At 39.1% G+C, this 11,831-nt stretch overlaps 1 protein-coding gene across 1 annotated transcript in view; it reads right to left on the reverse strand.

Annotated features, from left to right (window-relative positions):
- LOC103482105 (myoferlin-like) overlaps positions 1-6,561 on the reverse strand; it is a 29,539-nt gene extending 22,978 nt beyond the window's left edge. The window contains exons 1-3 of the mRNA XM_017310714.1: positions 6,248-6,561; positions 5,596-5,651; positions 5,347-5,438 (exon numbers count right to left, since the gene is read on the reverse strand). Coding sequence (XP_017166203.1) covers positions 5,347-5,438; positions 5,596-5,651; positions 6,248-6,335 — 236 coding nt within the window. The 5' untranslated portion in view covers positions 6,336-6,561. The remainder of the gene's footprint in view (positions 1-5,346; positions 5,439-5,595; positions 5,652-6,247) is intronic.
- Positions 6,562-11,831: the final 5,270 nt, after the last annotated feature.

Here is an 11,831-nt window from a genome sequence, read left to right on the forward strand (position 1 = left end):
AGTATCTATACGAATTTATAGATACAGTTCTGTATCTATAAATGCATGTGTTCTGTTCAAAACACATGCAGTGTTTTGAACAGAACTTCACACATCCTTTGTATAAATATGTATATGCATGAAAGTGTGTATATAAATCATATTGTATCTTGTTTGGTCAGGCTGAGTAACTTTAAACTTCGGCTGGACTCCTAATAGCAGGGATGCTTGGAGTCCACAGTCAAACACAGCTGTAGAAGTTAGAGCAGCAGGCTCCTACAGTACCATCCTATGAAACACACACCAACGACAATTTACTGAAGAAAACACTCTAGGTTAGATTTTATATAAAAGACTAAGGAGGATAAGAAGATAAGAAAATAATGACCTGCTTGACTGGGCAGGACATATTGCGACATGACATCACAGGTACAAGATTCCGCCCTCTGATGGAGGGACAAAAGCTGCTCGCCGACACAACAACCACTGATTCTAGCTGGCAACCCGCTAAATCTTAAATGTACAAATGATACTGTATATAAAAGGAAAGGGGATGAAGTGTTTTGCTACCAATTGTCAACACTACGACAACTACATAACAAGTTCAGGAAAAAATGTTGATTAAAAGCAAATAACAATGGAGAGGGAAGTAGGTCAGTCATGCTAGCTTGACCTTAGATCTGTAGACCAACCAGAAAGGTTTATAGTGACGACTGGAAAGAGAGACAGATCTGTCATGTGGAGAATATAGCAAAGGATGTAGGGCCTCAATTGTAAAAGTAAATTGGAGCATGAATTTACTGGGCACAGTCACAACACTGAGACACAGGACACAATTTTAGACAAAAATAAAGTTAAAATCTTTGAAGCAAAGAGTAACGGTTGTTGTGCATGATTATTCCAAAGTGAGCGCAACCGTTTTATTTGAAAAACAAAAAAGAAGGAAAAAATACAAAAAAAGTTTTCATCTTTGTAAACTCTGAAGTGGGGGTCTCACACTGGGAAGAAAAATACCCAGAGGGTCTTTTAAAAATGAATTGTGTCAAGAGGATTTTATAAAGGAGGATCTCCAGGGAGATGAAGCTCTTGCATTGCTCTGTCACCAATTTCCCCTTCAGGGAACAAACCCGGATCATCTGCAGAATGGAGCACCAGTTCTGGATTCTAACTTGTTAGGTTCAATGAGTTCCTGCTGCACCGCTTTCAGCTAAAAGAGTTCACTTATTAAGAGATCAAGTTGTACATTAAACCTGTATCCACCCATGATTAACAAACACCAGCATTAAGACGAGGGCACATTACAACAATTTCCTTCTAAACAGACAGTTTACAGAGAACATGCTGGGATTATGAACTTCCCCTGTAAATATCCAGTGGCTAAATCAGGCTATGAGTCTAGTTGAGCTGTGGTGAGTCAGAGAGAAATATGAGCAGGATATAATCCTTTGTATCACTTAATTGCTGAAGGTAAACAGTTCTTCCTTTGTCAACAAGCCGACTTATTCGTATTCAATTGACAGCAGTGCCACTTATCCTTGTGGTCATAACAAAACAGTCATTTGGCTTCTTGTTCTCAGCAGAGATGAGAAACGCTTTAAAAACACTTGACACAAAAAGGCCTTCAGTGTGTTTAGCTTTGTTTTAATTGAGAACAGAACAGATTCCAATTAACTGATATGAACTGGTATGAAGTCCGTTTACTCTCCAAACCTCTAATCATATAGTTAGAATGAGTTATTAGACTCCCAAGTCCAAGACGAAGGATCACTTCCTCAGTGAGGAAAGCAGCAGCGGCAGCAGCCTGAACACATGCAGTGTTTTGAACAGAACTTCACACATCCTTCAAACCCTGCCACCCACCCCTCTACACACACCCCACTCCAACATTAGTCTGCTGCTGGAGTGACATCCCTATGTGGGACATAACAGCCCACTAATATATCTACTACACTAGCCCCATTTTTTCAAGAAGTAGAGTCTCTTTGGCAAAGCCAGAGCGCCAAACAGTCACACCACATTTAGAACAAGAATACTGGGTTTTCTATTGAGCACAGAAGAAAGTAATGTAAAGTCATAGTTCTTTTTGATTCATCTTTTCCCCAGCTCTTAACTGTAAGGACTTAAATGAGTGGATCTCTCCCCCCAGTGTTAGCATGTTTGGTCAGAAACCAATGCTAAAGCTCTGGGTCATTGAGAGGGTATGAAGTTCTAAACTGAACAGAATTCATTTTTGACCAGATCTTGATCTTCAAGGTGGATCCAATCCAGGTGCTGCTGCTCGGTAATTTTACAGCTTGGCTCCACTTGTAAGGCATTACAATATGTACTTGTGAAGGTCACTTCCAGAGGTAACTTTGCCCTGAGGTGCTTTGAACTGTTCGTTTCATCTAGATGCCAAGACTGTAGGGGATTATGACAAAAGTACATGACTTCTGTTTGCATAAAACCAGCTTCGATGGATGAGTTGCAACTTGCAATATTCTCCCAGTGATGTCCCTGTGGGTGTGGAGTGGTTGTTTTGCATTCCGAAAAACCGAAGATCTGAATCCAGTTTAGAGCTTGAAGGGCAGCCTCAAATTGCCAAATAATCTGTGCATATGTCTGAGTTAATGAGTGCAATTGGTTGAATATTGCTCTAGCGTAAAGGGCTCTGATTGGTTGATGTGACTTGAAAAGTTCAATACAAATTCAGTTTTTTTAACCATTCAGTAGATGACCTCTGTCCTGAAGTTCAGCTCCAGTTTTCCTCAGTGCCAGGCTTTCAGGCACAAACCAGTTCGCTGCTTCTTTCCAGCGATGAACTATAGAAAGCATAGCATCCTCTTTCTGTTCTGCTGCATGCAGCTCAGTGGTTACTGCAAACATCAGCCTCCACTTGTTTCCGTTTCTCTGTTCTGTTTCCAACTTGTTGCACAGAAATATGTCTGATCACCAGTGGAACCACACAGCCAACAATCCAATCAGACCCACTGTGCTGTGTGTGACAGTGAAAGCATCCTTTATATGAGGATCTGAACTTTGCCTAGTTTTTACAAGTGATAGTTTCTTGACCCTTCAGTAGCTCACCTTGATCTAAACTTGCACATTGGCAGTCAGAGTGATCTTCAATGTAAAGTTCATACTTGCATGGTTCTTTAAACCTAGCAGCCAGTTGTGTTCAGGATTTTTTAAATAAAAGAGTCAGGTTGGACTTCTGTGGCCTACCCTAAGGAGAAACGTTCTGCCCAGAAGGAAGTGAACGCATTTTTGTGCATTTGACAATGACCAGCACCCCTGTTCTGTTTCTGCTATTAGCTTTTTAGTCAGACACACTTTCAACAAGGACAGACCACAGCCAGCTCTCAGCTGCCTCCATCACCTCAAGGCCAGAGAAACAGGAAAAACCTTGGCAGAGCTAAAAGACTGAGGGGACAACCCTGAAATAATTTTATGTCCTGTTATGGGTTCTGTCTTTTCCTCCATCTCTTTTAGCCTCTTATGTGTGACTGCTGCTAGTCACACATAAACAGACTGAAACTGATTAGACTACCCTTTAGGGAGGGTACAGATCCCAGAGAAGAAAAAAAGCTAAACTCTACAATCTTTGCCTCACTTGGTCACATCCCTAAGGTGAGCCAAGTGTGGCACCAGCACTGGACGGTGAATGTAACTCCATATCCATTTGTACGACATGTATGGCTTGTAACATTTGACCATTTTTCAGCATTATCTCATTATTTTTCAAGGTACTTTACACTGAGGGGTTCTGGTCGGGTCCTGAAGCTGGTTAATGAACCTGGGTGGTGCACAGAGACAAAATGAACTCCAACAGTCCCTTAGATTAAACTTTGAAGTTCAGCTACTTTATACTACTGAATTAGACTGATCTTCAAATCAGCCTGTCCAGTTCAAAATAACTTCTCTTAAAAAGAAAGGATTGAGAAAATGAGGCCTTTGACCTTGAACAGAGGAGAAGTTAGAGAAATATCAGTAAAAATGACTGGATTAATGTCACAAAGAGGTTGGGTTTTAGAAAACAGTCCAGCCATGTGGAAAGAGACAATTTCCTGATTACTTCCTATTCAGGCCAGCGTGTCAGAGCTTCATTTACTCAGTTTCCCCATCTTACAGACACTTCCAGAATTATTCCTGAGGAAACATGGTGGATCCTAACCATCGTCGGGTGTGTATGCCATCTGAAAAAGGAAACCCGCTGCTTACAGGATAAGAAGGGTGTTGGTTTCAGCTTTACAGCATCGTTTTTGGCAACCCATCTGCTTTAAAACATAATATTCTTCTGATCTGCTAATGTGAGTACAGTTGCTGCGTTCTTTAAGCCACCACAGAAACAATCTGGGTTGTCCATTTTTATGCCAATGCTCAGATCCCACTGGGGTAATTAAAGGAATTCCATTCTCATGTTTAAAACTCTCTGGACTTGGAGCTCTGATCTTTCCTACAAAGACATGCTAAGAATTACATACACAAGACTCTGCACCACAATGCTCTTTAAAAAGGAAAAAAATCTGGTTATCAAGACCAACCTGTTGCCATGATAACAGGAAATGACCCATTAGCAGCTGGAAAACTATTTCAGAGAAAGCACAGCTCCCCTCTGCCAGCACTGTTTAAATCTTGTGGGAGTGTGTCAGGCAGGACAGCAGAGTGGAAAACTGAGCTCACGCTCTGGAAACGCACCTCCCTCCGAATGACTGCCCAGACACAAGGGAAACTTTTACTCAGCAAAGCACATGGAAAGAAAATTTGGATGTAGCTTTACATATTTTATATTTATAAAAGCAATTCTCTAACTCTGCGAGGTACTTTCAGTATCAGATGAGGTTTTGTCGCCGTAACTAGTGATGGTCAACAAGGATAGAAACAGTCTTTTGTGGTTGGCACAGATTGGGCCCACATGTTTCTTTAATTAAAAGGCAACATCCAGTTTACGGCTGTAGTAGTTCACAGTGGTCGAGTTTCTTCCTGTATGCAGCAGAAAGTTTCAGCGTTCTGTAGACAAATCCTACTCTGAGACTGAAGACTAACAGAGAGGCATTGTTACTCAATCAAATTCTGTCATCCCACACCGTCCAGCAAGTCTCAGCATGGTGAAGTGGGTGTGATCGGGTGGAGACAGCCAATAACTTAATTTCTCTGAAATTTTCAAACTTTCCTTGAATACTATTCATTAATCTCATTAATGCGTTTGGAAGACGAATCAGTGCTGCAGAGAGAAAGAAAGGTTTCCTAAAAACTCAGATTGTACAACGGCAACTTTAAGGTTTCATCAAAGGAAAGACTTGATGCCGACTACCTCATTACTGAAATCCCTTTGTTGTGCAAAACCAACAGCAAGCCCAAGAAGCTTTCAGGCTGTATTTAACTCACTTATCTTTCCCAATCGTCTCGTAATCTTTCACAACCACGTCTAGCTGGGAGCCGGAGTCCAGCGGAACGCCTTTTAGATCAAACTCCAGCACCTGAAGGAACACGAAGAGTAAATACTGCTGTACTGGGACAATCTAATGATGATATTAAACTATTGATTGGTGTTGCTTTACAGTGAGGGGTCACTCTGATGGGGTCACAGTAATGATGTGCTGAGTTGGAGGAATGATGAGTGTTTATGCTGATTACCTCATTCCAGACAGGGTTCACTTCATTGTCGATCGATTTGGTTTTCTTCTTCTCATCTGGAAGAGAAACGCTTCATGAAAACAGGAAGGTTGTCATCGTTGACAGATGATGATGATGAATTTGGGAGGAGTGCCTGAACCCAGGAAGCATCCTGCAACACTTGTTGATTGACATCAACTTTAGCTCAACTAGAATTATTAGGATTTAAAACTTTGGATCAAACATCTAAACGTTTCTGCTACGGTTACAGTAATTTTGTAGCTTCGGGATAATTTTTTCCCATAATTTCCAGGTTGTCTCTCTTAGTCATCACAATCGTGAGTGTGTGTGTGTGTGTGTGTGTGTGTGTGTGTGTGCGTGCGCATATGCGAGTGTTCCCGTGGATCCAGGATCAGCCACTCCCCAGCTGGCAATTTTTAAGTTTTTGTTTTACAACATAGGATCCTGTTTAGGTCAAATTAGCCACATGTATATCTTCTATTTAGCATTAATAAAATTTGTAAATATCTAAAATTGTACATCAATCATGATCAAGTTTTAAATAAATCGTTATAATTTATTTTTTTAAATTTCACTTAAAATTTTACAAAAACAAAACATTGGCTTTCAAATCAGTCTGAACATGGAGCGTTTGCCTTGAAATGAGACGTACCTTTGAAAGTCACAGAAACGATTGGGTCAGGACTGCCGAGTTTCTTTTTGGGGAGACCGGTGGCAGACTCTACTATGACCCGCAGCATGGCAGCGAACAGGTAGGACAAAAAAATTAAAGTTAGAAAGAAAAGTGGTTGTAGAAAAGGGAAAAGCTCTACAGGAAGTCCAGCTTCGGCATCTTCATTGCTCCATCACCGAGAACAACACGAATGAACGTTTTATTTGCAAGAGTAGTTAAAGGAGGTTGGAGGGGGGAGTGAGAGGGCGGGTCACGAGTCTCTAATTATCCAGACTACATGAGCTGCTGCCGGCGTGGGGGTCCGAGGAGGAGGAGGAGGAGAAACGTGTCCGAAGCAACTGCCGCTTTAAATATCTTACTAATTAATTAAATGATGTCATTATTGTTGTCAAATCCAAGATAACACAAAAACTAACTGGTTAACTCGTTCACTTAAATGTGTTGTCATTTGACTCCATCTAGCGGTCAAATTGGGAAACGCACCACTTGAAAAATGTTATACAGAAATGAGTAGAAGAAAAAACGATTTCAACGTTAGAACTGCTGATCAATAACAGCAGAGTATCTAGAAAAATAATGACAAATTAATAATTTAGACATCACCACAGGAATTCAAGATTTTAATTAAATAGATGTTTATTGTTCTAGGTCACTGAGCTGCTGTTTATGCCTGAGCGAACTGCAACTTAACTGGAGTTTAATTTGGGTTTTTGGAAGAGGGCAGTGTTGGTAGACCCCAGAAAAACTCACCAGACACATCAGCAGCAGCTGAGACAAACACTAATGATGCTCAGATCTGAGTTCTTCTCAGTCTCTCGCTGCTGATGCAGTTAAGGATTGGACTATTCCAATTCAAAGCTCTCACATATACATCAACAGTTCCTGTTCTGAAGAGGCGGTTAATCAGGTAATGCACAACAGCTTGCTGCCCTTATGTTAACTAGGTAGGGACGTTTTGGGGCCTTTCAAAATAAGAGAATAGCTGAAGTCAAATAACATTCGCCAGCAGGTATTTATCCATCTTTTACATTTTTACAAACTTTGTGTTTTGGAAATGGAATAAACTCTATTCAGATGCTCTGGATAAAGATTGCCTTCATTGCATGTTCCCCTGAAACATTTGACCTTTTTTCCCCAGTAACTTTTCACCAAATCTCTACGACCGCAATAATGATATCTTAACTTTGTCTGAGGTTCAGTTCCTCCAATTAAGGGGCGTTTCCTTCGGAAATCGCGACCGCTGATTGGTCAGTTGTTGATAAACCCGTTGTATTGATTGGCATGTGGGGTCTTCTCCTTTCTCTCTTGTTTCACTTTTAAACTTAACTGGTGAAATATATTTACATTTCGATAATATATAAATTTATTGAGATTTTCCAAAAAATGTTAGCCCTTTATTGTACTGTTGCAGAACTACCACATGGGGGCGCTGCCTTCTCGCGAGAAGGCATCACTTGTGCCTTAAAGGTTTAAAAACGGACGTTGTTTTTAACCTCCGTAAAACACTTTAAAGTAAACAACGTTTTAATTGGTTGACATCAATATGTTAACGTTGTTTTACATTTTAATATTTGATATGGATATGTTTCAGTCTGATCACCTTTACCTTCACTATTGACTTTCGACATTGCACCAAACCCATCATGTATGAGTAGAGATTAGTCAGTCAGGTAAGAAAAAGTGTGTTCCTGAAAGTGTCAAGCAAAGAAAATCTACACCATTCCACCAAACTTCAGATGTTTCACATCCTGTTCCATATATATGCAGGTAGACTGTATAGCAGCTGTGGATGAAAAAAACTGAGGGGAAGCTAAGACGTGTCACCTGCCAAAAAGTCATTCAGTCGCTCACCTTTGCTTTGTTAGAAAGGATAACATTTCAAAAACTCCCTGTAAGAGCTGAAGCTGACGACGACCAGAAGGAGTTCTGGTTGCTGTGTGGTGTGAAGTCAGAACCTCGACCTGGGAACAACATCAAACACAACCTAACCAGTCTGAGTTGAATATAGAGGCCAATTTAACCTAAATTAGCCAATAATGTGTGACTCAAAGGGTGCAAGCAGTCTTTAAAGAATCAGGTCAAGCAGTCCAAAATGGAAACCAAGGCTGGATATAGTAGAAAAATCAACTAAAACCCATAAAAAGATGTAAAGAGCTAAAATCTAATTAATAATTATGACTATATTCAAAAATACTTTGTTAATCCTGAAGTTGTAGCTCATAGTATTTAAGGTTCTTCAAAGAGTTATTGTTGATGGCTGTGGGCAGGAAGGATCTTCTGTAGCAGTCTGTGTTACAGTGACATTGAAGAAGCCTCTGACTGAAGATACTGTAACACAATCTCTTGAAGAGGATCCATAATTTCCTTGATTTTGTGAAGAATCTGTCTTGTATCATCTTCTCCAAAGGTCCCACAAACAGAACCAGAACAGAACCAGATCAGAACCAGATCAGAACCAGAACAGAACCAGAACAGAACCAGATCAGAACCAGAACAGAACCAGATCAGAACCAGAACAGAACCAGAACAGAACCAGATCAGAACCAGAACAGAACCAGGCTTCTTCATCATGTTGCTGAGCCTTTTCAGCTCCCTGGTTCTGGTTCTGCTGCTCCACCAGATGATGGAAGAAGAGACGATGCTCTCAACAACAGACTGATAGAAGATCTTGCTTCAAGAGAATTTAAGCTCAAAATGAAATCATATAACTAATATAACATAACAGGAAAATGAATAACTTGAAAAATGTGAACGGAAATAAATAAAACCCAGATTTAAAATTCCTAAAACTCCAGGCCTCCAGCTCTGTTTGGTCCAGAGCCCAGAACTCCCAGCACTCTGATATCTGCTGCTGGGCTGTTACTGGTTTAAATGGAATACATATTTATACTGGTCCTTTAACCAGTCATGTGGTGACACTACATTAATGATTTTATTCCTTTCTTATGATCTAACACTATAGTGTGAAAAGTCCAAACCCTGTTGTAGCTCCCCTGTAATCAGCCTCAGTGTTGGGGATTTCTCACAGTTTTAAAATGCTTTTTGAACCACCGGTTTCATTCATTTGTTCCTCCTGCTGCTGAGGATCCTGGGTGATGAGAACAGGACGAATGTTTATTTTGACACATCTTCGTTTGGCTTTGGACTGAAATGTAACTTAGTAAAATTTGAATGAACTTCATTTTTTTTGTATATTTGCTCTATAATCTTTGCAGATTGTCACCATGTTTTTGAATAAGTGGAGGAACATTCCCATTTACTCTTTCCTTTCTCTTTCCAGAACAACCAGCTTTCCAAAGCGTCCCACTGCAGGCCGCATGGAGAAATGTGACACCAATCCAACTAATATATAATATAACTGGCTAATTTTCTATTTACCTCCACCTTTGCACGCTTCCAAAAATAAATCTGATTGGCTTTAATTTCCTTGCAATATTTACTTTTATTTGTTTTAGTTGTTACAATTGTATTTGTTGACGAAACTGTAATTCTTCATACTTCCAGTCGTTATCCTCACGTTTTCAGGGTTGTTTATGAAAACCTTTTGTCAGTTCTGCCTGTTAATCATTAACCTACACATCAGAAAATGTCAACAACTGGACAGCTGCAGGTCAGGGTGACTCTGACCTGACATGTAGAAAAGTTATTTTAACCAGCCTCAAATGTTGTTGCTATTTTATAGAGCTTATCTTGATTTAATTCTGTCTTCAAGAAGAACTAAAGAGAATGAGCTGATTTTTCTGATGGTAGGGCAGACATCTTGGTAGGCAGTGAGTGAAGACACCACTAAACTGGGTGGTGATGCAGCCTTTTTATGGACTGCAACAAATTTAGAATTAAGACTAAAACTTCTATCCTAAATATTTATTTAGGTTATCAAAATAAATGTTATAAAAATTGTTTGTTTAGATATAAATTTTTCAGTTTGTTTGTTGTAAGGGCCGATTGTTTTAGGGAGTGAATGTACCAAAGAAAGTTAATGAATGACATCTTTCATTATTAGTGTTTCTTTAGGGAACAACAGTCTGGCTTAATAAAAACCAAACATGTGAAGCTCAGTATTCTTGTTAAAAATGTTAGCAGCTTGAACGTGCCAAAGTTCACTAGATTTATAACTTTTGGTTGAACCTCATCTGTCCTTTTTTTTTTTTTTTTTGCTTTTTTTCTTTCAAACTCATAAATAAACCCACAAATTTGCATGTTCAGACACTGATCCTCATTTTGCAAATATGCAAACATCTGTGAGTTCAGTCTGTAATTTTCATAGCTTAAATTCCTCTTTAACTTTTGAAACTTGTTACTTCAGTTTGACTTGTGGTTTGGCTTTATTCCTTTATGTGCTGAAGAACAGTAGTAGCATTCATTATTTTATGCTTCTCAGCCACATTCTTGTTTCAGTTATAAAAAGACACACACACACTCGCACACACACGACTGTGCTTGTTTTACATCCAGAAAACTGAAGAAATGACATGAAGTCAGCAAATAGTTAAAATTACAAATACATTTAGTGGTACAGCTGCTGAGATCAAAAACGTGTGGACAGATTTCTGACCGTTCACCTGCTGAGCCTCCAGATGGACTGAGATTACGAGCTCACCACAGCATGAGAGCCCAGAGGAGGAAGTGGCCTTTTTCTCCAAAAGCCATAAAAAGCAGTATATTTTTATTCAGAACATTTCTATATGTTAGTGGACAACAGAAAGCACCAGGTCAATTCTGCTCAATCTTGGCTTCTACATACAAATTTCTGCACTATTTTGGAATTGTTGTTTAGTTCAATTTATTTTGCACAATTGAAATACAGATCATATATATTAAGAAAAAATAACAGTAATAATAACGTTGCAGGACGAAGCTGAAGCCCAGTGGGCTAACATAAAGCCTCCAACCAAACGGCATAGAAAAAATAATATAATCCAAGAATAATCCTTCATCAGTTGATCATAAATTTATGAAATACAATTATTTAAAAAGAAAACGCAAAAATACATATAAAAATGTGTAAAGTAAATTAGTAAATGAAATGTGTAACAATAATATTTAACTAAGTACAGTTTAAAATTATGTTTAAGCTCTTTTATAGCTAGAGTCTGCCTATAAAGAGTTGTAGGTTTTATAAAGGCAGCAGAGGAAATGAACAAAGCTGTTCAGTCCATTTTGGTCATATTAAATTGTAGTCAACCAATTTACAGAAGAGTTCTGGATTCAATATGATGGAATGACACATATTTTTTTATAGTCTGTGATGACATATGAGCTCTGGAGGAGTCAGCTGCAGACTGTCCGAAAAAATAAAAACAAACCGTCATCCTGCTACCACTTCCTGGTCTCTTCTTCATTGTTTCCGTCAGTAGTAACATCTGGCTGTTGATCATGTGAAAAGTGTTTCCATTAAAGTTTTGCTAAATTCACCTATTTCAAAACAGCCCATAAGCAACCTCATCCTAGCACAAAATCTTTTCCTCTTTCTTTCTTTCTTTCTTTCTTTCTTTCTTTCTTTCTTTCTTTCTTTCTTTCTTTCTTTCTTTCTTTCTTTCTTTCTTTCTTTCTTTCTTTCTTT

The sequence above is a fragment of the Poecilia reticulata genome, linkage group LG19 (assembly GCF_000633615.1).
Source record: "Poecilia reticulata strain Guanapo linkage group LG19, Guppy_female_1.0+MT, whole genome shotgun sequence".
NCBI classification, from domain to species: Eukaryota; Metazoa; Chordata; class Actinopteri; order Cyprinodontiformes; family Poeciliidae; genus Poecilia; species Poecilia reticulata.